Source organism: Sceloporus undulatus, chromosome 8, assembly GCF_019175285.1.
Source record: "Sceloporus undulatus isolate JIND9_A2432 ecotype Alabama chromosome 8, SceUnd_v1.1, whole genome shotgun sequence".
In the NCBI taxonomy this organism is placed as follows: domain Eukaryota; kingdom Metazoa; phylum Chordata; class Lepidosauria; order Squamata; family Phrynosomatidae; genus Sceloporus; species Sceloporus undulatus.
The window spans coordinates 34,673,555-34,698,554 of NC_056529.1; the positions used below are offsets into that span (position 1 = coordinate 34,673,555).

General features: G+C 41.0%; 1 protein-coding gene across 1 annotated transcript in view; it reads left to right on the top strand.

Annotated features, from left to right (window-relative positions):
* The window catches only part of PDXDC1 (pyridoxal dependent decarboxylase domain containing 1), a 48,551-nt gene that overhangs the window by 12,483 nt on the left and 11,068 nt on the right, over window positions 1-25,000 (top strand). Inside the window, exons 2-16 of the mRNA XM_042480806.1 lie at window positions 1,200-1,273; window positions 2,493-2,558; window positions 4,938-5,021; window positions 6,853-6,999; window positions 8,328-8,517; window positions 9,088-9,156; window positions 9,243-9,321; window positions 10,656-10,740; window positions 12,201-12,249; window positions 13,520-13,621; window positions 15,600-15,725; window positions 16,384-16,434; window positions 17,133-17,196; window positions 18,026-18,102; window positions 23,941-24,046. Coding sequence (XP_042336740.1) covers window positions 1,200-1,273; window positions 2,493-2,558; window positions 4,938-5,021; window positions 6,853-6,999; window positions 8,328-8,517; window positions 9,088-9,156; window positions 9,243-9,321; window positions 10,656-10,740; window positions 12,201-12,249; window positions 13,520-13,621; window positions 15,600-15,725; window positions 16,384-16,434; window positions 17,133-17,196; window positions 18,026-18,102; window positions 23,941-24,046 — 1,369 coding nt within the window. The remainder of the gene's footprint in view (window positions 1-1,199; window positions 1,274-2,492; window positions 2,559-4,937; window positions 5,022-6,852; window positions 7,000-8,327; window positions 8,518-9,087; window positions 9,157-9,242; window positions 9,322-10,655; window positions 10,741-12,200; window positions 12,250-13,519; window positions 13,622-15,599; window positions 15,726-16,383; window positions 16,435-17,132; window positions 17,197-18,025; window positions 18,103-23,940; window positions 24,047-25,000) is intronic.

Sequence of the window (25,000 nt, forward strand, 5' to 3'; positions counted from 1 at the left end):
TGTGTCTCCCCAGATTGGGAAAGAGAGATGGAAAGGCTCTATTTCCCCAGAGATTACTGTGCATCCTGCCTCTCCTCCGTTACAAATGGGCTCTCCCCACACAGAGAGGGGAGGTTGCAATGGGGGGGGGGGAATAGAGCCTTTCCATCTCTCTTTCCCAAACTGAATCTGCCTTCTCCTCCAACCCTGGAAAGAGAATCTTTGGGAAGAGTGCTCCCATCCCATAGTTCCTCTGGAAGCAGCTTTCCCTACATTCGCTTTGCCTGCAGCCTCCCCCAGCCTGAGGTCTTTTTCCAAGGCAGCAGAAGTGCTTTGGGGAGGCAGTTTTCTCTCCCTCAACCATCCTTCCCCACTAATAATTGCAGGACTCATAGGCACTTTAAGCGCCTCCTCATTGGCTCTTTTATAACAAACCGCGAAATTTAAAAGTGATGTTATGATGACGTTGCTTTGATTGACAGCCCCAAAATGGTGAGTGGGAACGAAATAAGGCTAAAACTGGTTTATATAAACACCGTTTTATTTGAATAGGAACAAAAGAGGATCACTTAAAGCGAATCAGTTGGTAAATGAGAACGAAGAAAAAAAAAGCGATTCGGAACGCGGGATAAGACCAGGGTTATTTTTGAATCGATTTAACTGATACCGGTGTATTTTAAAGCGTTGTAAATCGCAAGTGGGAACACCCCCAAAAAGAAAGAGAGGAATACTAAGTGTGTTTTGTAGAAGTTTGAGTAGTTTGAGAGGAATTTCAGGTCTGGAACTTTTTCAGAACAAATTGCTTATCTGGAGCTCTAACTACTGTAGCATCTGGTTTCTGGCAGGTGAAAACCTTTCTGTTTATCCAGGCCTTTGAGTGTTAAGGTCTTTTAATTTGGGTATGTTATATTGTATATCATCCTTATCATGTTTGAAAGGCCTTTAAAACTTTTCTAAGTTAATGCTTTAGTATGATGTGTTGTGTTTTAACTTTTGTATTATTCATTGTTTTAACCATATTTTATTTTAACTCATAGGCTGCCGTGGGTACTTTATTGGGGAAGAAGCAAGTTATAAATTAAACAAACACATTCATAATAAATCTGAGATATTCCTCAGAACACATCCTCAGCCTGCTTAATTTATGCCATTTTGCTATGAGACACGTTTAATGGCTCACAAAAGTAGCATGAATATTTTCTTCTTCTTTTTAAAACCAGATGGTTGATCCTACCTTAGCAGAAATGGGAAAGAATCTTAATGAGGCCATGAAGCTGCTTGAAGACAATCAAAGGTACTTGCTAATAAAAGCCTTGATGAACATTTAGGGTTGTTGTAATGGTCATTATAATGTGTTGATTCCAGCAGAGGCTGTTGCTGGAAATTTCTATATTTAGCTATAATTAAATGAAAGGCTTTTTTCATTTGTAACTGACATTTAACTATTAGATCTGTGTTGTGGAAGGCCAGGATCCAAAAAACTATGCAGCTAGTGTCTGTCGTATTATTATAATGAGCAGTGGAAATTAAAACTTGCTTAATGTCTTTTTATCGGTTAAAGGACAGCATAACATTAGGGAATCTTCCTTCCTTTGACATCACTCATTGTGGCCACTGACATTATAACAGGCAGAGTTGGACTACTGCTCTTGGTGTCTTTAACCAGTGTGGCTGCTCTTGGCTGCGAGATATAGTCCAAACAAAGTACATTTTTCTAACCTCTGAAACCTGAAACCTCGAAAGGCTGTCCACACAGGCCAAAAGGCCCATGTTTCCCCCAGCCTTGTGTCATCCTTTTTGTACGACACAGTCCAATACTCCCAGGTTCAGGCAGCGCAGACCTTGATCCAGTGGTCCTGGTCCAATCCCAGTGCAAAGGGGCCTTAGCATGGGTCAAAAAGACTTGCTGTTTTCTGCCGAGTTTCTAGGAAACTCCACAGCAACATCTAGCAGTTTGGATGGCCCCATTGCCCCCTAACCTTCCTCTGCCATCACATCTACTGAGAAGACCCCTGTCACAGCATCCTTTTTATATGACACAGTCCAATACTCTCAGGACAGGATGTGGAAATGGACACTTGGCCACATGGGTGCTGCTAGGTGACCTGCTTCCACGTGAGACACGGCAATGTAAAGTAAAGAACAACGATAAGGGGCATGTGGTGGTAGTGGGCCCATGGCATAGAGGTGGCCAGGTGTATCAACACTTGCTTGTCCTTGAGCCATCCTGGGGACTGGCCCATCTGCTCAGCCCCTCAAACAATGGTTCCCAATCTTTTTTTCCCCACTTGTGTGCCCCTTAGCAACCCATTTCGTTAAACTGTATCCTTCATACTAGCAAAATGTTTGTAATTAATAGTTTATGTTACTTCAAATGTATATTTTATTTACATTATGAGAAGTCATTCAGCTGCTTAGACATGGAAGTTTTTCTTTCTAAATCACACTCTAGAAGAAATGTTGCATGTCTCAATCAAATGTAAATCACTCACATGGTTTTATGTTTAAATTAGGAAAGTGGAGGAAGAAAATGAAAAAAAGTACACAAGAAAAGATATTCCTGGCCCACTACAAGGCAGGTGGGTAATATGATCACGAGTTCTAGTTTTTCTTTGATTTTTTCCTGTGTGGAACTGGCTCTTTAAGATTCTGGAAGCCAAAGATGATCCTGCAGTGTGGAGAGGCAATCCTCCTTCTGGGTCTCGTTCCTCCTTAAGGCAAGGCTTCAGACCTGTCATTCAAGCTCATCATCCCTAGGAGTAGAGCCAGGCCCTGCCTCCCAGTTGTGCCCTGCTCACATTGATAAGGACAGAGTTTTCATGGCTCTGGCACTTCAGGGACCACATGGGAGGAGGGGGAGTTATCGCAAGATGAGGAGTAGGAGTCCCCAGAGGCTGTGTCCATGCATTTGTTTGATATAAATGAGTTCCCTGTATTGTTGAAGCAAGTGGAAAAGACTCTTGAGTTTAACTGCTGATGGTCAATGTCCCAGTTTTTCTGGAGTTTGGGGGTCGGGGAGCAGGTACCTGAAATCAGATGTAAAGCGAAGCAAGAAGGGCTTGTGGCGCCATTCCCAGAGGTAGTGGCAGATGTCATGGACACAGATGGTCACACCTGGGCATGGCCACAGCTCGTCCAGTGTTTATGAAGTGGCTGTTTTCCTGCCAATATGCCTCAGAGCTAATACAGCACTGCATGTGTGTGAGTGTGTGCACAAGTGTGAGGGTTTACAGTGAGTTAGACTGTGAGGAAAAGAAGCAATATCAGTAGTGTCTTTTGCAGAATCCCCAGAATGTCTTTCTGGTGTGTTACTGAACTGATTAATCATATTTACAATATGCTGCAATTCTGAAAAAGATAATTCAATGCCACTTACTAATAGCAAAAAACTATAGGAAGCACATTTGGTGTTTCAGGACCTCCAAACCGGGACAAATGTAGGACAACATTTTCAAATGTAGGGCACATTTTTTAAAAATGGAGGACACACGAAAAAATTGATGATTTTTTATAAATGTTAATATAAATGCATGTTTCTTAGGCATGATCAAAATGGAGGACATTTTGGCATTATTCCTAGATAGATGGCAGAAATGTGCTTCCCTTTCTGGCCCACCCCCCTCCCCCCATTCCAAACAGCACATTTGGGCATTGAACATGGCTTTATTTAACATGGCTTCTTGCATATTTCAGAAGCTTATTGCATAACCAAACCCTTTGGGTTTAACATTTAACATGGTTATATATTTAACATAGCTTCTTGCATATTTCAGTTGCTTATTTCATAGCCAAACCCTTTGGGTTTAACATTTAACATGGTTTAACATGGCTATGCATATTTAACATATCAAGGTGGTTTAACAAGTAGTGGAAGTGGACTGGCTCTCGGTTTCAAGTTTAGCAAAAAAGGAGGAAAGGCCTCTGCCTACATGGCTATCCCTCTGTCTCTTCCATCTACACTAAGAACAACTAACAATATCTTCACATAGTATAGGCCTGTGATTCCAACACCATCATCTCTTTCTTTCTCCATTTGGATTTTTAACACTTTTGCCTGATGAAGAAGTCAGTGGAGCTTTGAAAGCTTGCATCATATGTTTTGTGCATTTTGGTTGGTGCTATAAAGGTATCGCTGTTTAAAGCAACAGTCCCTTCCCCTGGCAAACTCCATTTCCCACATCCCAGCAACCATGAGCATTTAAAGCAACAGTCCCTTCCCCTTCCAAACCTGATTTTCCACATTGCCACAGCTTGATTTAGTCTGAGCAGAGGCTTAGAAAGCCTCAGCGAGTGGCAGCAAGACCCAGGGCCAGCCACCCCCTCAGCCCAGCCCACCTTAATCTGCCTCCTCTGCTCTGGGCTCTCCTTCTTCTCTAATCCTTCTTTCTTCTCTGTCTCCTCCTCTGCTCTGGCCCTTCTTTCTTCTGTCTCCTCCGCTCTGGCCCTTCTTTCTTCTGACTTCTCTGAGCTCTCCTTCTTATCTTCTCCAAGACTCCACTCCTTTCCTCTCTTCTTGCTGCCGTCCCTTCTTTCTTCTGCCTCCTCTGCTCTTGCCTCCACTCCGCTCCTTCTGTCTGCTCTGCTTGTCTCTCCTTCCTTCTTCTGTGTCTCTCACTCCCCATTCCTCCTCTCTCAGTTTAAATCGCGTGCGCATGCTGCACGGGGCTGAATAGAGTGCTGCAGGCTGCAGCTCCTCCCCCTTATTTGGAATCTGGCCAGTGGAGACTGAGGAGCTGAGCAGTCCACTCCCTCCCAGCAGTCAGGAGAGGAAGGCAGGGCCTGAGGGGAGCCCAAACCGGGACCTTGAATGGGGGCGGGGCTAGGCGGGACGGAACCGTGCAGAAGCCTTAAAAACCGTGTTTGTCCCGCCTACACCCGTGAAATGGCGACCCTACATGCAAATGACCTTATTTTGCAGTTATTAAAAGAACCTTATTTTTACTTTCTTCTTTCTCTAGTGGGCAAGATATGGTAAGCATTCTGCAGTTAGTTCAAAACCTTATGCATGGAGATGAGGAGGAAGAATCGCTGCAGTCTTACCGGTAATTGTTAAATAAATGATTTGCTGAGGCAAATTTGGTTGGATCCAGAGTTGTCATTCCACATGCACTTCATGCTGGAGAGCCTAAGAAAAGTGAGACTGTATGCAACAGTATTTGTCAATTAACTATATTACATGTGTAGTCTCTATTCATGCAAGAAAGATGAGCACGAATGTATACTGCTTTATGAAATCTAGAACTGTACAATCGGCCCTCTGTATCCATGTATTTTTATCCATGGATTCAAGCAACCATGGCTTGAAAATATTCAAAAATATATATAAACTCCAAAAACCAAATATTGATTTTGCCATTTTATACAAATGATGCCATTTTTCTATGCCACTGTATTTAATGGGACTTGAGCATCCACAGATTTTGGCATCCACAGGGGGCCCTGGAACCAAACCTTAGTGGATACCAAGAGCCAACTGTTACAGTTTTTTCTGGAAAGATTGTAAGCATTTTTTTCTCTAGCATTTCTTATGATCAAGACCATTATCTTTAAACTTTTCTCTGAGATTTTTCATCTGAAAGTATTTTAATGCACTAAAATTCATAAAAGCTCTTTCAACTTATTTAAATTGTGTAATGCCTAAATATCTTTAAGATGTGAAATTCTATTTGATCTTGAAAGCTAATCAGGGTAATCTCTGGTTAGTACTTGTTTGGGAAACTCCCAACAAACACTAGGTGCTGTAGGCTATATTTAAGAGGAAGGAACTGGCAGAATCACCTGTGAGCGGTGTTTCTTGCCTAAGAAAACCATACTAAATTTTTGAGGTTATCATAAATTGACAGGCAATTTAAAGTACATGCAAACAACTTAAAAGAGCATGCTTTCTAAAGTCATTGGGACATTCATTCATGCAAGAGCTGGATCCGACACTTTCCTACCAGAACTACCTGCTTAATTTAATTTAGTATAAATTAATTTAGCATAGATGCAAAAATCCAGATGCCAGGAGATCTAAAATTAATATTTATGCAAATATGTGTGTACATATCCCTCCCCCTCACCATTATTATTCTTGTTGTAAACATCTTATGCTAGTTGGATATTGCTATTGTGATTTTAATGTATAATGGTTGTTATTGTGTATTGTGCTTTTTACTCTGTAACTGTTATTGTTGTAACCCGCCTTGATCTACGAAAGGCAGGCTATAAATAAATATTTTATTATTATTTATTATTTACATGTATTCAAGTTGCCTGTCAACATACAGCAATCCCATTAATTTCATGGGATTTTCTTAGCCAAGGAATACTCAGAATTAGTTTACCATTGCTTTTCTCTCAAATATAGCCTACAGCACATGGTATTTTTGGCAGTTCCCTATCCAGTGCATGTCTAGAAAGAAATACTTTTATATAACAAAGTGAGGACAGGAAAAAAACCACTTTATTGTTTCATCATCTTTATGGTTTTTATCATTAATAAGTGTTGTGGCAAGCTACTTGGAAATTAAAGTTGAGAGATGAATAAGCAATATTTTTTTTGGGGGGGGGGATTATATATGACCTGTTCTTAAGAAAGGCCTGAATCCTGTTATTAGTTCTAACCAGCATAACCATTGAATCAGGTGGATTTCCTAAGTGATGATTCACCTTTCAACAGGTCTATTATAGTTCACAGTAATAGAATTCAGGATGGAAAATTAAAGAAGGGAAGGAAAAATCAAAATCAAGATTAAAATAAAAAATAACATTGATGAATCTCAAGCAAGAATCATTTATGCATATCTAGGTTATTGGACTGATTAGTAGTACTTCTAATGTATCGATGGCACTTTTATTGGTCATGATGTCTCATGGGTTTCTGGCTTATAGGCTTCAAAATGTTGGAGAACAGGGTCACATGGCTCTTTTAGGACACAGCCTGGCAGCTTACATTTCAGTGTTGGACAGAGAAAGGCTGAGAAAACTTACGACCAGAATACTTTCTGATACTACTTTGTGGCTTTGCAGACTCTTCAGGTATCTGGCAGTTTTATCTTGTCTCCTCTTCTTCTTCCTCTTCCTCCATTTATCTCCTGCCTTTTCCCCAATGAGTGAGAGACAGCTTGACAGCTTGCAAATGAGTAAAACCATACAAAAACATCACACACAGATAAACAGAAATGTGTGCTTGTGTGCACAACAACAGCACTTCTCTCTGGTTTGTCCTGGATCCAAGGAGCGAGCAATTAATCACCGAAGATTAATTCATTTTAATTTTCTTAAAAATGCCTTTAGAAAGGTGCTTCTTCAGAACTAGACTATCTGTTACAGAGGCAAGCAGTGCAGCTAGGGAAGGTGGTGGTAAGGTTCCACTGTCCTGTCGGTACTCTATAGTCATCATTGGTGACTCTAGAGTCACTGGGACCTGATAGCACCTGGGGACTGTTACTCTGCTTCAGCAACCTGAAAGTCTCAGGAGCAATATATATTTTTAAGTTCTATTAATATGCAAACCATCCCTAGAGTAAAAGTACTTAAAGTTCTAAGACAAGAGAGAGTCACACTCTCAATTTCAGAGGATGGCAATGGCAAACTCCCTCTGGAGAAACTTGCCAAGAAAACCTTATGATAGGGTCTCTTTAGAGTCGCCATAAGTAAGAAATGATTTAAAGGCACACAACAACAACAAAACTGAAATGATAATTTATAGTGAATAACTGTGTCATCGCTTACATTCAATTCCATTGTTAATTATCCTTTTTCCTAGTGCTTTTTATTTTTCTTAGAAGTCGCATGTGTACATTTGAGTGTCGCATGCATACATTTGGAGACAGTTATGGTAAACTGTATGAAATAAATCATTTGCATATAATTTTAAAAATCCCTTTTGTCCTTTCATTTTGGGAGAAGTATCAGCTGAAATTCACAAATGTTTTAAAGGAATAGCTTTAGGTCGTAGAATAGATGGTGTGGGAAGGGATTTGCGTAGCCTTGAAAACTGAGTATTTGTTAATTGTGGGCAGTCATAAAAGTGGCAGGTTTATACATTGTATAGTTTTTTCCAAAGCTCATTAATGTTCCATCTGTCCTACAACTATATATTCTAAGTCAGGAATCTTCAGCTTTTTTTAAACCTAAAAAGAGCATTTATGCTCTCCAAAGGGTGGGAAGAGAGCAATTTCCATGGCTTGTCCAGCCTTGTTTTAGGATAGGAGTTTTGTGTTGTTTTGTTTTCAGAACTGAAAGTGACCTGATGTTACTAAAACAGGTTGGGGGTACCCTGCAAAATAACTGCTGTGATGAGATGTAAATGAGCTTGTATATTCTCAGATAGTTCATATTTGATTAGTTATTTTACATTACAGGTTTGAAAATGGCTCGGCATATTACCATGAAGATGACCGTGAGGGCATTCTAAAAATCTGCAGACTCGTAATTCATTCGCGCTACGAAGATTACACTACAGAAGGCTTTAATGTGCTGTATAACAAACAGCCAGTGATATACATTAGTTCGGCAGCCAGGGCAGGCTTAGGCCAATGTCTTTGCAGTCAGGTGAAGTACAATTAGTTGGTTCTTATCTCCAAAGCTTGGAACAGTTATGTTTTGGGGAGTACAGTAGTCATTTTGGTTAGTCGTCAAAGTGCGTTTTATATTCCAACCTTTTTCAAATGCTGTTTGTTGGTATAGTCCGCCCTCTGTATCTGTGGACTTGCCATGTGAGGATTTGAGCAAGGGCCCACTGTATGTGCAACTTCTTGTCACCAATTATGGTCACAATCTTTCCTGTACTGATGTCCTGATTTACCTTTTTTATTATACCTCTTACTAGTATCCAACTGATATGTACTATGTATATTGTTCTCTTGATGAGCTTTTAAGACTAAAGAAAGCCCAAAGGTCTTCTGGTCATTCTCCTTGTCGTTCTCTTATATCTACGTGGAAATCTGTATGAATGCAGTCTCGCACACAAATTTGCTGCATATCTCTCAATGGCTTTTGTTAGCCAGTCAAAATTCCCTGGTTTGCAGAATTACAGCCTGTATCTTGTTCGTATTTACAGACCTATAGATGAACCTAATGACAAGAAGGTCTAATGAAAATTTGTCTCTCTTTTCTCTCCAGCTTGGCCTACCCCTTTCCTGTATGTGTCGGGTGCCTTGTAACACTATGTTTGGTTCTCAGCATCAAATGGTAAGTTTGGTTTTTTTCAAAAAGAGGTACCTTGTCTTATCTATTTGCATGTATAAATAATTTTCTCTCCTTTTGCTTGATGACAGGATGTTGCTTTATTGGATAGACTGATTAAGGATGACATTGAATCCGGAAAGCTGCCAATATTACTAGTGGCCAATGCTGGTATGTAACTATTTTTGCCTCCCACAGCATTCTAAAGCGTTGTCATTCTCAGGCCTAATTCTTGTGTGCCCAAGTCATTTCTGATCTATGGCAACCCTAAGGCCTAATTCTTACTGAGCTAATAAACCCTTTTATGGCATTTATAACTTTAGGCAGAGGTTCATGTTGCAGAATGCTCTTCCATACTATAAAAAATTGAATCAACTATGAGTGAAAAAAATGCCCTTATTTTAAGTGAAATCTGGAATTGTTTATAAAGCCAAAAGAGGAAGAGAGAACAGAAAGTGACATATTGGATTTTTAAAAAGAGCTTGTAAAAGTTATATTTTTGGATGACAACTTCCATAATCCCCATCCAGCATGGCTACCAGTAACTTTCCCAAACTCTGGTTAAAGCAGGCTAGAAAGCACTGACCACTGCCTAGATTGTATCCCAGTAATTAATACCACATAGCGAGAACTTCCACTCTGGTCAGTTAATTCCAGGTGCTCACTGTGTGTAGGGCCTGCTAGAGATGGACAAATCTGTGAGTTTTCCTTTCTCTATCAGATCGTTTTTAAAATGTTCCTTTGGAGTTCATTAAGATATTTGCAATTTTTAGTCAATTCTCATAAAAAATGAACCAAATGAAATTCTCAGTCACCTGCACTGGTCAAATTCAATACACATGGCTACTTGTCTTGTTGCTCTTAAATATGAGCAGCCCCTCGTGGGAAAGAGGTGACAGCCTCACATTTCAGCTCTACAGACTTGGCTGACCACACAGAAATTCAGACACAGCCTTTTAAGAGCTAAGTGCTCAAAGCTTTCTGTCTCGGTAGACAAATTGGTCAGTTTTGCTTTTTTAAAACTCAAGGTCTTCCTATCAAATTTACAAAGAATTTTGCCAAATTTGAAATTCTAATTCACCCTGAAGGCTCACCTAGGAAGGCATAGCTAACTTAAAAAGGCTTTCATTAGTAGATCTCACTACTATCTCTCCTTTTCCCTCACTCTGTGCAATGAAAAAACCAAGGAGTCCCTGCTGAAGGTAGGGGACATGTTTTGCAAAGATTTAGGACTTGGATTGTCAGTGAGCTGCCTGAGCAGTTGAGATCCATAGGACTGCATGAAGTGCTCCTTGCAAATATGCTTATCAGATCTGGCCTGTATTTGTGAACAAGAATTTTCGAAGTAGAGTATATTGGACACTGTTCAATATAAACTTTTTTCTGCCAAACCTTAGGCAGTAAAAACCTGGAAGAAATGTGATAGGTCATTGTACAACCATTAATGAACAATATTTTAACCATTAATGAACAATGTATGAGTTGTTGGTTTTCTTTCGATACAGGTACACCAGGAGCAGGCCATACTGACAAACTTGGCCGATTGAAAGAACTCTGTGAGAAGTATAATATGTGGCTGCATGTAGAAGGGTACAATCCAGTTCTTCATTTTTATGTAATGTGGCAAATACTTTGTGTGGGCATGATGCAGTGGACCTACTCTCACCTCAGCCAAAATTACTGTCTTTGCTTTTAAAATGTTCTGGTGGGGGTTATATCAAGAGGAATGGACAATAGAAAGGTATTAAAAAGAAAATGAGCAGAAAATCTGGATAAACATGAAGATCTGGTGCTTGTCTTTAATACCCAGAATGTTCCAGGCTGCCCCTGGAATATTTTGACCTCAAATTCTCTCTGTTACTTCTGCTCTCTCTGCAGCAATGATGCACGGCTGCCTTCCTGCATGATTTCAGTTGATCACCTGGCGCTGCTGCTGAGGTCACAACAAGGCACCCAACCATGTTATCAATGCTGGGCACCTCATTCTAACCTCAGAGTGACTTGTGTCCACAGCGGTGGCACCAGACAGCTCACTGGGACCACATAGAAAGCCAGCCGCCCGTCGTTGCTGCAGAGAGAAATGAAACGCAGAGCAAAAGGTAAGGATTTTAAATTTGGATTAAGGGGAGGAAAGGACAACGTCTGTAAGGATATCATGAAGGCAGTTTACAACCAATTTGGAGTTTTGGCACTGCATCATATAAAGAGAATGCAGTGAGCAGATAGGAAATTCAGAGTAAATAATTCATGTAGACAAGCCCCTGATGTGTACATGCCTATGGAATGTGGAAGAAAAAAAGAGATTCACATATGTAGAGTAGCCTCCCCCATATTGCAAGCTGTTTCTAAAACTTGGACCAGTGTGCCCTGTTGTTGGGAAGCAGCTGTTTTTGAGGAGTGATGATGCATAGTGTTCTGCCTGTAGTGCCATCCCTCAGTAATAATGTACCCCTTGGATACATTTGGTCCTCTTAAGGTGTCCATTCCATAAAATTACTTGAAAATGACAGAGATCGAATCTAGAAAGTTGTGTATGCAGAGTTATGCATATGAGTTATGATCCTTCTCAGCTCAGATGAGTCCAGTGATTTAGTTTATGTATTAGAAGGTAGAATACAGGGGAATTTTACCTATTAAAATCTAATACTATAAAGTTTAACTAGATTAATAGCAAATTTCTCTTTCAAACCAGAATTCCAGTTTCTGCTGCAGGTACATTGAAAGTAAACTTTGTCGTTGTTATTGTTGTGTATCTTCAAGCCATTTCTGATTTACAGTCACCCCAAGGTGAACCTATGATGGAGTTTTCTTGGGAAGATTTGTTCAGAGGGGGTTTGTCATTGCCGTCTCTGAGGCTAAGCCAGTGTGACTTGCCCAGTGTCACCGAATGGGTTTACATGACCAAGATGGGATTTTAAACTTGGTCTCCAGAATTATAATCCAACAAAACATTTAAAAGAAAGTGTTAAAACAAGATGTTAATATTTAGCAGAGGAAAAGTTGTTAATTCACTCTACTAAACCTGCCTATTTAATTGTATTTTTCCCTAGGGTAAATTTGGCCACCTTGACTTTGGGCTATGTCTCTTCATCTGTACTGGTACGTCCGTGTTTGCATCCACGTATTTTTAGTGTAACCTTTCAACAAAACATTATAAAAGCAGAGATTGAATGCTTGGTAATCTTATTTATTTAAGATAAATGTGTAGTATATGAAAGAATGAAAGAAATCTTCTGAGCTCTCAAAGCAATTTGGTGCCATTCTATACACAAGACTCAAATTACTGATTGTCTTTCAATTGTCACATTGGTTTTGCTTCCATCTGCAAATATGGATATACATTGCAAGACTACCTCAAATCCTGAAAAACAATATTAGATATAGCCAAAAATTAAACTTAATATAGTTTGAATTCTTAATTTACTTAATTAATTCTACATATGGACTGGATTTGAAAAGTGATAATTTTAAGCACTGCCAAAGTTAGAAATTCCTCCAATATATAAGCCTTTCCTTATCAAATCATATTTTATAGAACTGAGAGGAATTAGAGCTGTGCTAAGAAACAATGGTAGCATATTTTTAAGGGCTGTTAATACAGTCGTAAGAGTGATTCTAATACAGTCGTAAGAGTGATTCAGACATAATATGAACAGCATGTTCTGTTATGAATAACAGGATATTTTGATGTTAAGGATCAAGCAGGAATGACTCAGACATTTGACCTCCCTCCTCTCTGCACATGTGGAAAAGAGCAGTTTCTGATTGCTATTTGCAGGAAAGCAATTTGTAATTTTTCTGAACCTAGCAAACTATTGTTTTCCTATAAATCATGTTTTTAATCTGTTTCGTAGCCAGACTGTGGTTTGGAGTTGCATCTGAATAATGGCCATGTACTTCTGTCTCCTTCTCTTTATCCTCCATCAAGCAGGAACATGCAACTTGTGGCCCTCTGTATATTGTTGGACGACACCTCCTACCATCATAATTAACAGTGAAAGCATGTGGGAACATCATTCTGTGTCCACACTGGAGAAATAATCCAGTTTGAAAACACTTTAACTACCAGGTCTCAATGCTATGGAATTCTGGGAACTGTAGTTTTGTGAGATATTTAGCCTCCTCTATCAAAGAGCTCGGGTGCCACAACAAACTACAGACCCCTGAATTCTATAGCATTGACCCACGGCAGTTAGTAGTGTCAATCTGGATTATTTCTGTAGTGTGGATGCAGCCAACATTTAGAAGGCCACATGTTAAACAATCCTTCTTTATAGAGGCCCATTTCCTATCTATCTAGAAATTTGATTATTAGCATATCTTGTTTTGAGTTGACAGAAATAATAAAACTGTGTTTTCTGTTCTGTAGTCAGCAACCAAATGTGACAGCATGACCCTGACTTTAGGGCCCTGGCTGGGTCTCCCAGCTGTACCTGCAGTAACTCTCTACAGACATGAGGATCCTTCTTTGGTAAGCTTAATTCTTGCCACTTACTTCAAGCCTCCTTAAAATGGACAGTGTATATGCAGAGGTTCTTAATGAGCAAGGGCTTTCTCATCAACTTGAGAAAAACTTTGTTCCTACTGTCAAACTCCTCCCAGCACTGAAGTGAATGCTTAAATAGAAGTTCCTTGTATTAATTGAAAATAGCTGTTGGATTAAGGGAAGACTGCACAGTTTACAAAGCTTCCTTATAACAGATAAAGTTTCACCGTGATGCCTACACTTAGGACACAGGCTGTAGCTCTAGTCTTCAGGGCCTCAGGATGAAGTCTTCCCAGAATTTGTTGTTGAGCCTTTTTTAACTGAAGATGTCTGGTTCTTTTTCATGTGTGGTATTTGTTCTACCACTGCACATTTTCACAATGTGATTTGTGGATAGCCTGGCTTGTCATGAATTGACTGCACACTGGCTACCTCTTGAAAACCTCTAAACCATGCTGTTTTGCTTTCTATTTGATTTCTGGTGTTATTTAGCACCAGATAAGGTTGCTTTCTGGGTTTATCTTGTTGTTGCTTTTTGATACCTAATCAGAAATGATTTGGGGAAACTGTAGTGTAATACAACAAGCCCTGTTGATTTGTTCAGTCTGGCTTTCAGTGGCCATTATTATGGTATATATTCATGTATAAGTCTAGAAATTTTGGTGAGAAAATCGACTCAATAAAGCTGGGTCAGCTTATCAGTGTAAGTACTGTGCCTTAACTCTTATCAGAAAAGGAACCATTCCCTTCTCTGAGTAGAATGGCAAAGGGCAAGGCTAAAGTTTATCCTGGGAGAATCTAAAAGAAGCACCGACTATTCTCTCCACCATGGCCTTCTGGTCTTTTTGAATGCCTGGACGGGAAAATGGCATCATTTCCTTTTGCTTCATCCTTTATATCCTTTGTTACCTGCCCATAAAGTATGCCCTTGACTTACGCATGTGTCATATCAAATCCATAATTTTGGCCCCAAAATTTGCCCTCACACATAAGGTCAATTTATACATAAGTATAAACGGTAGATAGAAAAAGGAATTACACAGGCCTATCATGAAAAAACCTTTTTCAATATTATAGCTGTTTGAGTGCTGGATGTGAAAAGCACAATTTGTTTTGTTGTTTATTTATTTATTTATTTATTTATATACCACTATTCCAAAGATCATAGCGGTGAACAGCAAGTAAGCTAATTAGCAAGTAAATTCTTTCATAAATTCATTAACTTTATCAATTCAGCTGTTTCTCAGCTTTGATTAAGTGTGGATGCTGATGTTTCAGTGTGGTTTCTTTTAGTGCTTTTAAATGGATTTCTGAATTTCATATCACCAAATTAAAGAAATTTGGAAAGTCTATTAGAAGACTTCCACCCCTTTCTTACTCTTTGCCAGGATCATTTTATTCAGTCACGTATTACAACACAGAAATAATAATAATAATAATATGTTTTATTTTTATACCGCTTTTCCGAGGTGATCAAAGCGGTTCACAGAATCAATAAAAATTAACACATCATAAAAACAACATGCAATAAAACAAGCAAGATGTGGTCAGGAGGAGGGCTTGTCTTCTTAGCAGGCGGAGGCCGGTTGTTGCTGGCCTGCTTCTCTCCCCCTCAAGATGGCGGTCGGGAGGAGGGCTTGTCAAAGCAGGTTGTGGAAAAAAACTGTACATGATGGAACAAATCTGAGGTTGTTTTTAAATTTAGAATGCCAAATTCTTATAAAACCAGCATACATTTTCAAAAAAGGTTTTAGCATCCTCAGTTTTGCAGGCCTGTGTTTTCTAGACATTTCATACACTATTACCTGGTGAGCTTTGTTTGGTTTTTGTTTTGCCTCTTGCCATGTGCTTTAGTGCATCTGGTATTTTGGAAATAAAGCAGAATAAAAAATCCTGTCAGAGTGAATAGAAATGATATGCATTTATGATGATTGTGACTTAGATTTATGATTGTTACTTACAGTCCTTAGCTGCAGGCCTGACCTCCAGCCAAGCAGTAGAGAAGCTTCGTGCACTGCCACTATGGCTTTCCTTGCAATATCTTGGACACAATGGGATTGTTGAAAGAATAAAGCATGCATCTCAGTTGGTAAGAAGCTGAGGATTTGTGATATTTTTGTGCTATCTCTATTGCCTGATTTAATATTTTATGAGGGCTTAATGAAGTTGCTCTGTTTCTCATCCTATGACCAGAGAAGCCACAAGAGCCAGTGTATTGGACTAGGGCTCTGGGAAGCCACATCTCAAATCCCCATTTGGCCATGAAAACCATCTGGATGGCCTTGGGAAGTCACAATCTTTCATCCTCAGAGGAATACAGTGGCAAGCCCCTTCCAAATACTGTAAATCTTGCCAAGAAGACTCTATGATAGATTTGCTTGAGGATTGCCATAAGTCAGAAATGACTTGAAAGCAAAACATATTCCTTAATAACACACCTGGACACAGTAACTTTGGCATGCAGTTGAATTTTGCTATAGTTATTTCAGTAGTTTACATTGCATACATACTCTGTTGGTATTTCAGTTAGAGTTGCAATGTGTAGAAGAATATAAATAAAAATGGAGAAGGGCAATCAAATGTCCCCTGACTATACAATGTTGACAAGGGTATGCCCATTTATATACTAGTTTGATTTTAGTTTGTTCCTTCAGATGTTATATTTTATGTGATACAAATGAGTGTAATGCTTATTCTGTTTGCTTTTTAAAAATCTTTTCCCCTCCCCTTACCCCTCTAATCTCTAGAGTCAACGACTGTTGGAAAACCTGAAGAACCAGGATTTCATCAAAACTTCAGTAAGTTTTTCCTTCTCATATTGATGCTTGATCTTTACCCAGGCACTTGACTTACTGTTAATCTGTCTTGTTTAAGTGGCCTAGGGGTTGGTTATAGTCTGACAAGCTATTTATAAGACAGTGAGTCTTGGTACCCTATTTCAGTAAGGAGAAGTGATCATACTGTTGATCCGGATGTTTTTGGTCGCTACTTCACTAGGCAGGTCCATCTCCATCAAGGCCAGCCTGGAAGAAGGAAGAGCCCTCCCTCCAATCCATCTGCCTTGGTCCAGGCCTCAGAGGGAGAGAAGAACCACTGGACCTCATCCCCTTTCCTTCCATCATTCCCTTCTCCTTTTGCTTCATGTCTTTTAGATTATAAGCCTGAGGGCAGGGAACTGTCTGATTAAAAATAATTGTAAACTGCCCTGAGAGCCATTAGGGCTGAAGGGCGGGATATAAATACCTAAATAAATAAAAATAAATACTTCACATCAGCCCCAGCTAGCATGAGGATAATGGAGCTGAAACCCATGAATGTCACAGATCTCCCCACCAAACAATATCTTGGTTCTGTTACAATTTGAATTTGAACACTGACAAAAGACGATGGCATGGCTCACTAAGTTCATTTTTTTTCCTGTATGAAGTAGTAAGATGCTCTTGCAGTATTTTTGGAATGTGGGTTTTATTTTCCCTCCCCAAATTTTGTTTCCAAGGTTGAAGATGAACTTAGCTCTCCTGTCGTGGTATTCAAATTTTCCCCAGAACTTCCACATAAAGGTGAGTAATGAATAGAGAAAATGCATTGCAATCACATGCAAATTCTGTTTGAATAAAATAATACAAACATAAGTGCTTCCTTTTGAATTTGGTCTATTCCCACTACTATTTAATGCCTTTCTTAGCATCAGTATTGTCTACGGTGACCAAGGACACAGGGCTTTGTCTTTTCATAGTTCTGTGACAATTTCAGAAGACAGACCTATCCCACATTTGGCAAATTGAGAGTTTTTTGTAGGCAAATCTGCCCTTTTTGTTATGTGTCTTCAAATAATTTCCAATTTATGGCAACCCCAAGATTTCATGAGGTTTTCTTGGCGGGATTTGTTCAGAGGAGGTTTGCCATGTCCTTCCCCTGCGGAACCAGTGTGACTCAACCAATATTGGGGTATTATTTCATCAAATAAGAATAGTATGCTTTTCCAAAATAAGTGTGTTAAGGTTTGAAATGAAGTTAGGATCAAAATGTTAATTCTTTGTCTTTTATTTTACCTTTGATTGGAATGCAGCAACCCTCAGTATTCCTTACAAAGCTTTCCACTTCAAAAGGACATGGGGGGGGGTAACAATAGCTTGAGTAAAATAAAACATTCAAGCTACTATTACCAAAAATGTCCTTTTGAAGTTGCTTTAATCATTGCTTTCATGATGTTAAAAGATGCTGTGTTTAAGAACCAGGCCTTCTAAATCCTAATTCATAATAATATACCTAAAGAACACAGTATGATGATAAAAATGTTTCCTGTAGATTGAAATGGCAAAGCAGCATAAATCAAAATGACATAAACTTTCTCTGCTAAAATCTGTTTAATCTCTGCTTTAAATTCAGATCACATGTTACCAGCTATACAAACACCTACAATGACTGGGAATGAGAGATATGTCTGTGATACTTTTAATCAATGGGTAGGTACAAATGTTCTATACCTTAATCTAAACCAGGGTTGGGCAAAGTGTGGCCACCCAGATTTGTTGGACTGCAACTTCCAGTATTCCTCTCAATTGATTTTGTTGGCTAGGGATGCTGGAGGGCCACATTTTGCTCATCTCTACCCTCAATGCATAAGCTGTTAGTACATCAAAAACATGGTAACAAACACTTGGGTTCGGTAGCAGTAAACAAAAATAATCAGGGGCCAAATCGCTCCAGTCTGGCTCTCTGGGCTTCTTCAGATGGCCAAACCTTCTCTCCTATAGTTGGCTTCCCAGCCTCTCCCTCCCCAGTGATGTCTCTTCTAAGGCTTAGTTATTGTCAGTAAGAAACTTAAGCCAGCATATGTCGCTATTTATGGTCATGACCTTTTGCCTTTGACTTTATCTTGAGCAGAAAGACATTTGTCACCCTTGATTAGCTGAGAACATATTAATTCTTTGCAGCCTCCTTTGCTCTTAAGTGACAACCCTAGCACCCCCACAACACCTTTTTCTTGACATTAGGTCTGCTGTTTATGCAGCAGCCAGGTGCCCAGTAGCATTAACCTCCGTTGTGTCCACCTCGTTACCGCCTCTTCTGCCACTGCCTCATGTGCAAATACGGTAGTGATAGTGGCCCAGGCCTCTTCATCCCTGTCAGCCTTAAAACTAAAGGGAATCTGGCTGGCTGGCTGCTTGGTTGCTGCTCCCTGGGTGATCAGGTGCAAAGGGAGCAGCCAAATGAGCAGCGGCCAAGAAGCTGGCTCAAGTGAGAAGCTGCTCAGTTGCTGCTGCCTTTCCACCTGGTCAGTTTGGTTTTGCAGCAAAGGCCAGCATAGATAAGAGGTTTATTGATCATTGGCTCCCTTTGCATCCAGTCACCTTGGGAGCAGCAGGCAGTTAGATGGCTGAGCAGCGAGTGAGAAGCCTCTCACCCAGTCTGACCTTTGCTGCAATGCTGCCATGGGCAAGAGGCTTCTCGGTTGCTGCTTCCAAGGTGACCAGATGAGAAGGGAGAAGTTTCTTCCCCGTGAGAAAGGACTCTCAAACCTTCTTTGTCAGGGTGGAGAGGGAGGCTTACCTCCTTATTTCCCCTGTTTCTTTTCCTTTGCTCTAACCCCTCATCCCCACCATAGTTCTAAAGGCTGCTGGTTCTCCTTGTCTTTCTTGCCTGGCAGTACTTTTACTGAGCCCCACCACCTTCACCTCCTTATCCCTCACCACCTTCCTGCATCTTTCCACGACTCGAGGAGGGAGAATGTACCACTTTCTTTGGTAATCGCTGTTCTGTGGTTAGAATCTAATAAAATCTGTTGGTTTTGACATTGCCTTTAAAAAGCAATGTCTAGTTCTGAACACTTCTGAAGTATTTTAAGAGGGCATAGACTCAGAGTTTAGTTTCAGTGTACCCATGTGCTCCACGAGGCAGTGCCACTGATGGAAGCAATGCATTCTACATGACCAGCTTCCCACACAGTCAAGCTTCTCAAAATATCAAAATGTGTCTGTTCTCCTGGAAACTTAATTCAGCATACACTTTTACAAAGATTATGGCACCTTGTTCACACTAATGGTAAGACAGGAGTGCTGACAAGTAGTATTATATATTCATTTACTGCATCTTACTCCCACTCTTCACTAGAAAAGTTTCTCAAGCCGCTGACAAATATTAAAAATGGCAATCCTTGCCTTCAAGCTTACAGTTCAAAAGACAAAGGGAGTGACGAGGGTAGTTCCTGCTACAGAGAGGAGGAGGAGAGAGGTAGCTGGGCAGCCATTGAAATCTACAGTAGAGGCAGAGTTGATTGAGCTCACTGCCACAAATTGTTGAAACTTCAGGAGCTTTAACGTTGGTGTTTTCTGGAGGATTTTTTTTTCAGGAGGAAGCCCACAGTCCTGTTCCAGTAATTTCCTAAGACTTTTCAGTATGGATACTGACAGAACCACGGCAGTCACCTGCAACACTTGTGGGATGTTTGTTTTCTTGCCTACAGAAGTGGAGAACTTCACATGCCCCAAGTGCAAGTTGGTACCCCTCCTGGAGGAGAAAGTGGAGCAGTTGGAGTCCAGAGTAGCTACACTTCAGCATATTAGGGAGCAGGAGGATTTCCTGGACACAACAGAACTAACAATCCTGGACAAATACCACGCAGAGGAAGATGCTGGAGCCGAGGAGGTCACTTCACATACACAGGAGGCAGACAGCTGGAGGAATGTCACACAGAGAAGTAGGCCAAGAAGGGATTGTTCGGGGAGCTTGCAGCTAGAGAATCGATTCGAAGCTCTTTCCCTTATCAAGGAGGATGAAGAAGAGCAGCATGGACAGACTTCAGGGACAGAGGAGGCAAGCCTGAGAGTCCCACCCAAGGGAACAGCCGCTGCTAAACCTTGTAGGAGGCGTGTGATCATAGTGGGGGACTCCTTGCTGAGGGGTACAGAAGCAGTGATTTGTAGGCCTGACAAGATGTCTCGAGAGGTGTGTTGTCTTCCAGGTGCAAAGATCCGTGATGTGACAGAGAGGCTGACAAGACTGGTCAAGCCTACTGACCAATACCCCTTCCTTTTGGTCCACGTGGGAACCAACGATACTGCAAGACACAGCCTGCAGAACATCAAAAGGGATTACGAGGTGCTTGATAGGAAGCTGAAAGGAATGGATGTACAGGTTGTCATCTCGTCTCTTCTGCCAGTCGAAGGGCACGGTACAGGAAGGGAGAGGAAAATACAGTGGTACCTCGGGATACGAAATACCCAGGTTACGAATTTTTCAGGATACGAAAAAATCCCATAGGGATTTATTGTTTCGGGTTACGAAAGTTTTTTCGGGTTACGAAAAAACTCCGGCGCTATTTTAAATGGAGCCGCGGCAAAGCCGCGGCTTTTTTCCCCATTAGCGCCTATGGGTTTTCGGCTTACGAAGGCTTTTCGGGTTACGAAAGCGGCCGCGGAACGAATTATTTTCGTAACCCGAGGCACCACTGTAGCGGATGTGAACAACTGGCTTTGCAGATGGTGCCGCCGAGAAGGATTTGGATTCTTTGATCATGGGCTGCGGTTCCATGAAGAGGGACTTCTTGCAACGGGCGGCTTGCATCTCACGCCAGTTGGAAGAAATGTTTTTGCCAACAGTCTCAAGAACTTAATCAGGAGGGCTTTAAACTGAGTTCCATGGGAAAGGGAGACAATATAAAGGAAGGTGAAAGGGCTGGAGAAAATAGCCAAACAGACATAGAGGAAACAAGAAAAAAAGTGCAAGGGCCCAACAGTGGGAGGCAAAAAAACTTGCACAAGCAGCAAGTAAATGGGACCCGTGGTCTGCGATGCCTCTACACTAATGCATGGAGCATGGGAAACAAGCAAGATGAACTTGAACTCCTAGTACAACAAAACAAATATGATATAATAGGCATCACTGAAATCTGGTGGGATGAGTCTTATGATTAGAATGTGGAAATAGAGGGGTATAACCTTTTTAAGAGAAACAGGCCAAACAGGAAAGGAGGAGGAATAGCACTATATGTCAGAGATATTTACACCAGTGAAGAGATCCAGGACAGCAGTCATGGAAGCCAGGTGGAGAGCATCTGGATAAAAATGAAAGGGGAGGGAAACAACAAGGATGTTACTCTGGGAGTCTACTACAGACCCCCAAGTCAGACTGAGGAATTGGATGATATCTTTCTAGAACAGATGACCACGCAGTCAGAAAAGAGAGATGTAGTAGTGATGGGCGACTTCAACTATCCTGATATTTGCTGGAAGTCAAACTCAGCAAAATCCTGAAGGTCTTGCACATTCCTCACTTGCCTGGAAGACTATTTCATGGTCCAAAAAGTGGAAGAGGCAACAAGGGGGTCAGCTATTTTGGATCTGATCCTAACCAACAAGGATAACTTGGTTAATGGGGTGCAAGTGGTGGGATCATTAGGTGGAAGTGACCATGTTCTCCTGGAGTTTGTTATACAGTGGAAAGGAGAAGCCAGGCATAGTCAAACATGCATTCTAGACTTTAGGAGAGCGGATTTCAGTAAACTTAGAGAAGTATTGAGGGTGATCTCATGGTCAGAAATACTAAAAGGGAAGGGAGTTCAGGCCGGATGGGAGTTTCTCAAAAGAGAGATACTGAAGGCACAATTTCAAACAGTTCCAGTGAAAAAGAAAAATGGAAGGTGTCTCAAGAAACCAGGATGGATGACTAAGGAACGTTCAATGGAACTAAGTTTGAAACGGAACATGTACAAGAAATGGAAAAAGGGACCAGTGCTATTCAACATCTTTATCAATGACCTGGATGACAGAATTGGGAGCATACTTATCAAATTTGCAGATGACACCAAATTAGGGGGAATAGCTAATACCCCAGAGGACAGGATCAAGATCCAAAATGACCTGAATAGACTAGAAAGCTGGACCAAAGCTAACAAAATGAAATTCAACACGGAGAAATGTAAGGTATTACACTTAGGGCGGAAAAATAAAATGCACAGATATAGGATGGGTGACACCTGGCTGAATGAAACTATGTGTGAAAGGGATCTAGGAGTCCAAGTGGACCACAAGTTGAACATGAGTGAACAGTGTGATGCAGCAGCTAAAAAGGCCAATGCAATTTTAGGCTGCATCAATAAAAGTATAGTGTCTAGATCAAGAGAAGTAATAGTGCCACTGTATTCTGCTTTGGTCAGGCCCCACCTAGAATATTGTGTCCAGTTCTGGGCACCACAATTCAAAAAGGACATTGAGAAACTGGAGCGTGTCCAGAGGAGGGCGACTAAAATGGTGAAAGGTCTGGAAACCTTGCCCTATGAGGAACACCTCAGGGAGCTGGGGATGTTTAGCCTGGAGAAGAGAAGGTTAAGAGGTGATATGATAGCCCTGTTTAAATATTTGAAAGGATGTCATATTGAGGAGGAGCATGCTTGTTTTCTGCTGCTCCAGAGAACAGGACCCGGAACAATGGATGCAAGCTACAGGAAAAGAGATTCCACCTCAACATTAGGAAGAACTTCCTGACAGTAAGGGCTGTTTGACAGTGGAACACACTTCCTCGGAGTGTAGTGGAGTCTCCTTCCTTGGAGGTCTTTAAGCAGAGACTAGATGGCCATCTGCTGGGGATGCTTTGATTCGGATTTCTTGCATGGCAGGGGGTTGGACTGGATGGCCCATGCAGTGTCTTCCAACTATGATTCTATGAGAGAGAGCAAGGAAAGGGAGTGAGAGAGAGCAAGCAAAATGCATTTGCTTCTTGGTTGCCAATTTCAGGAGATATGAAGTTTGAAGGTCTTCGAGCTGGGTTTAAATACAATGGAAAGGCTGCTGTTGCATATCTCTCTCAGTAGCACAGCCACTGTAGTTGGTACATGGATGGAGGATGGCTTTGAACTAGAGCTGAATGCAGGCATCAGTGAGATGTTCATATCATAAACAAGACAAGTTTACTCTCTAACTATAAAGAAGTTCCATGCAACCACTAAGGAAACCCCTGTACAATCACATGAAAGTCCACAATATTGGAGCTCACCTTTGTAGGCAATCCAGAAATTTTGGCTTCTTGTGGTTAAGCTACCATACTAGGCATCCCAACCAGGCAGGGAATCCCACCTCTTTCCCATAAACTCAGAGGTCAGAGGGAGTCCATCAAACTGAGCAGTTTCACAGCAATCAAAACTAATCTATTAATTGTTTCACTTCTCCCAAAGAGGGACCCAATGAGTATCAGAAGAAGTAAGAAACCTTACTGGAGTAGTATATAAATGAACAGCCTCTATTAAAAGAGAAAGTAGATAAACTATGAACAATTGATGACTTTTTAACCTTGCCTTGTCGTTTCAGCTGGGAGAGCAGTTGGCTCAGTTGGTGCCTGCCAGTGGTGTTGACATTGTGGAACTGGAGGATGAAGGCACTTGTGTGCGCTTTAGCCCACTAATGACTTCTGCAGGTAATTTAAGTCAATTGATTTAAAAAACAACAACAACTGGTTGATGTTTACTTAAATGTTAGATATAATGATGTCCTTTAAATCCTCAATAACTGAGAATTTGTTTCAAGATCTAACTAGTTTTACTCCTGTGTTGGTAGAACTCTCTGACTTGAAGAAAACAGAATCCATTACAGATGGAGAGAATGCATATTAGAATCAAAATGCAGATTAGAATCAGAATGCATCTTGCTTCTAATATGCATATTGTATAACTGTGTTTGTATGTACAGTCGTCCTTCCATTTTTGCAGACATAGAGTCCGCAGTCTCAGTCCTTCTCAGACAGCAAGCAGAAAGGGTTAAAATGGCCCACATGCCCGAGAGCACATGGCCATTCACGCCAACGGCCCTTGAATATTTGCGAATTTCCATTTTCGCGCGGGGGTGTGTGTGTCCAGAATGGATCCCCCACGAAAATGGAGAGATGACTGTACATTGAGCCCTCCATATTGGCAGGCTAGCTGTCTGCAGATGGTCCTGCCCCATTATTGTCAATGGCAGTAAGTATATATGGCCATGGCAATGCGATCACACGCACATCACACATCTATTGACAAAATGGGACTTGAGGTCCCACACTTAGTATCAGTGATATGGACAGCCTACTGTAATTGATGTTGGCTTTAAACTGACAGCACAATTTCAGTAGTAGATTTTTCTATGCTTACTTTGGCGCTTTACAGAGCGCCCAAAAGGGCGGTCTGCCGGCACCGGTGTTCGCTGCGTGAAGGAGCTGCAGCGGAGAAATTGCGCAGCTCCTCCGCGCAGCAAAAAGAAGCTGCTTTTTGTGGCTTCTTTTTGCGGCGACATTATGATGCCGCAAAGCGCCAATGGTGCACTTATGGCATCATAATGGCACTGAGACATGCAGATGCTAAGCGTCCACTATGTCAAAATGGCGGCGCCCATGTAG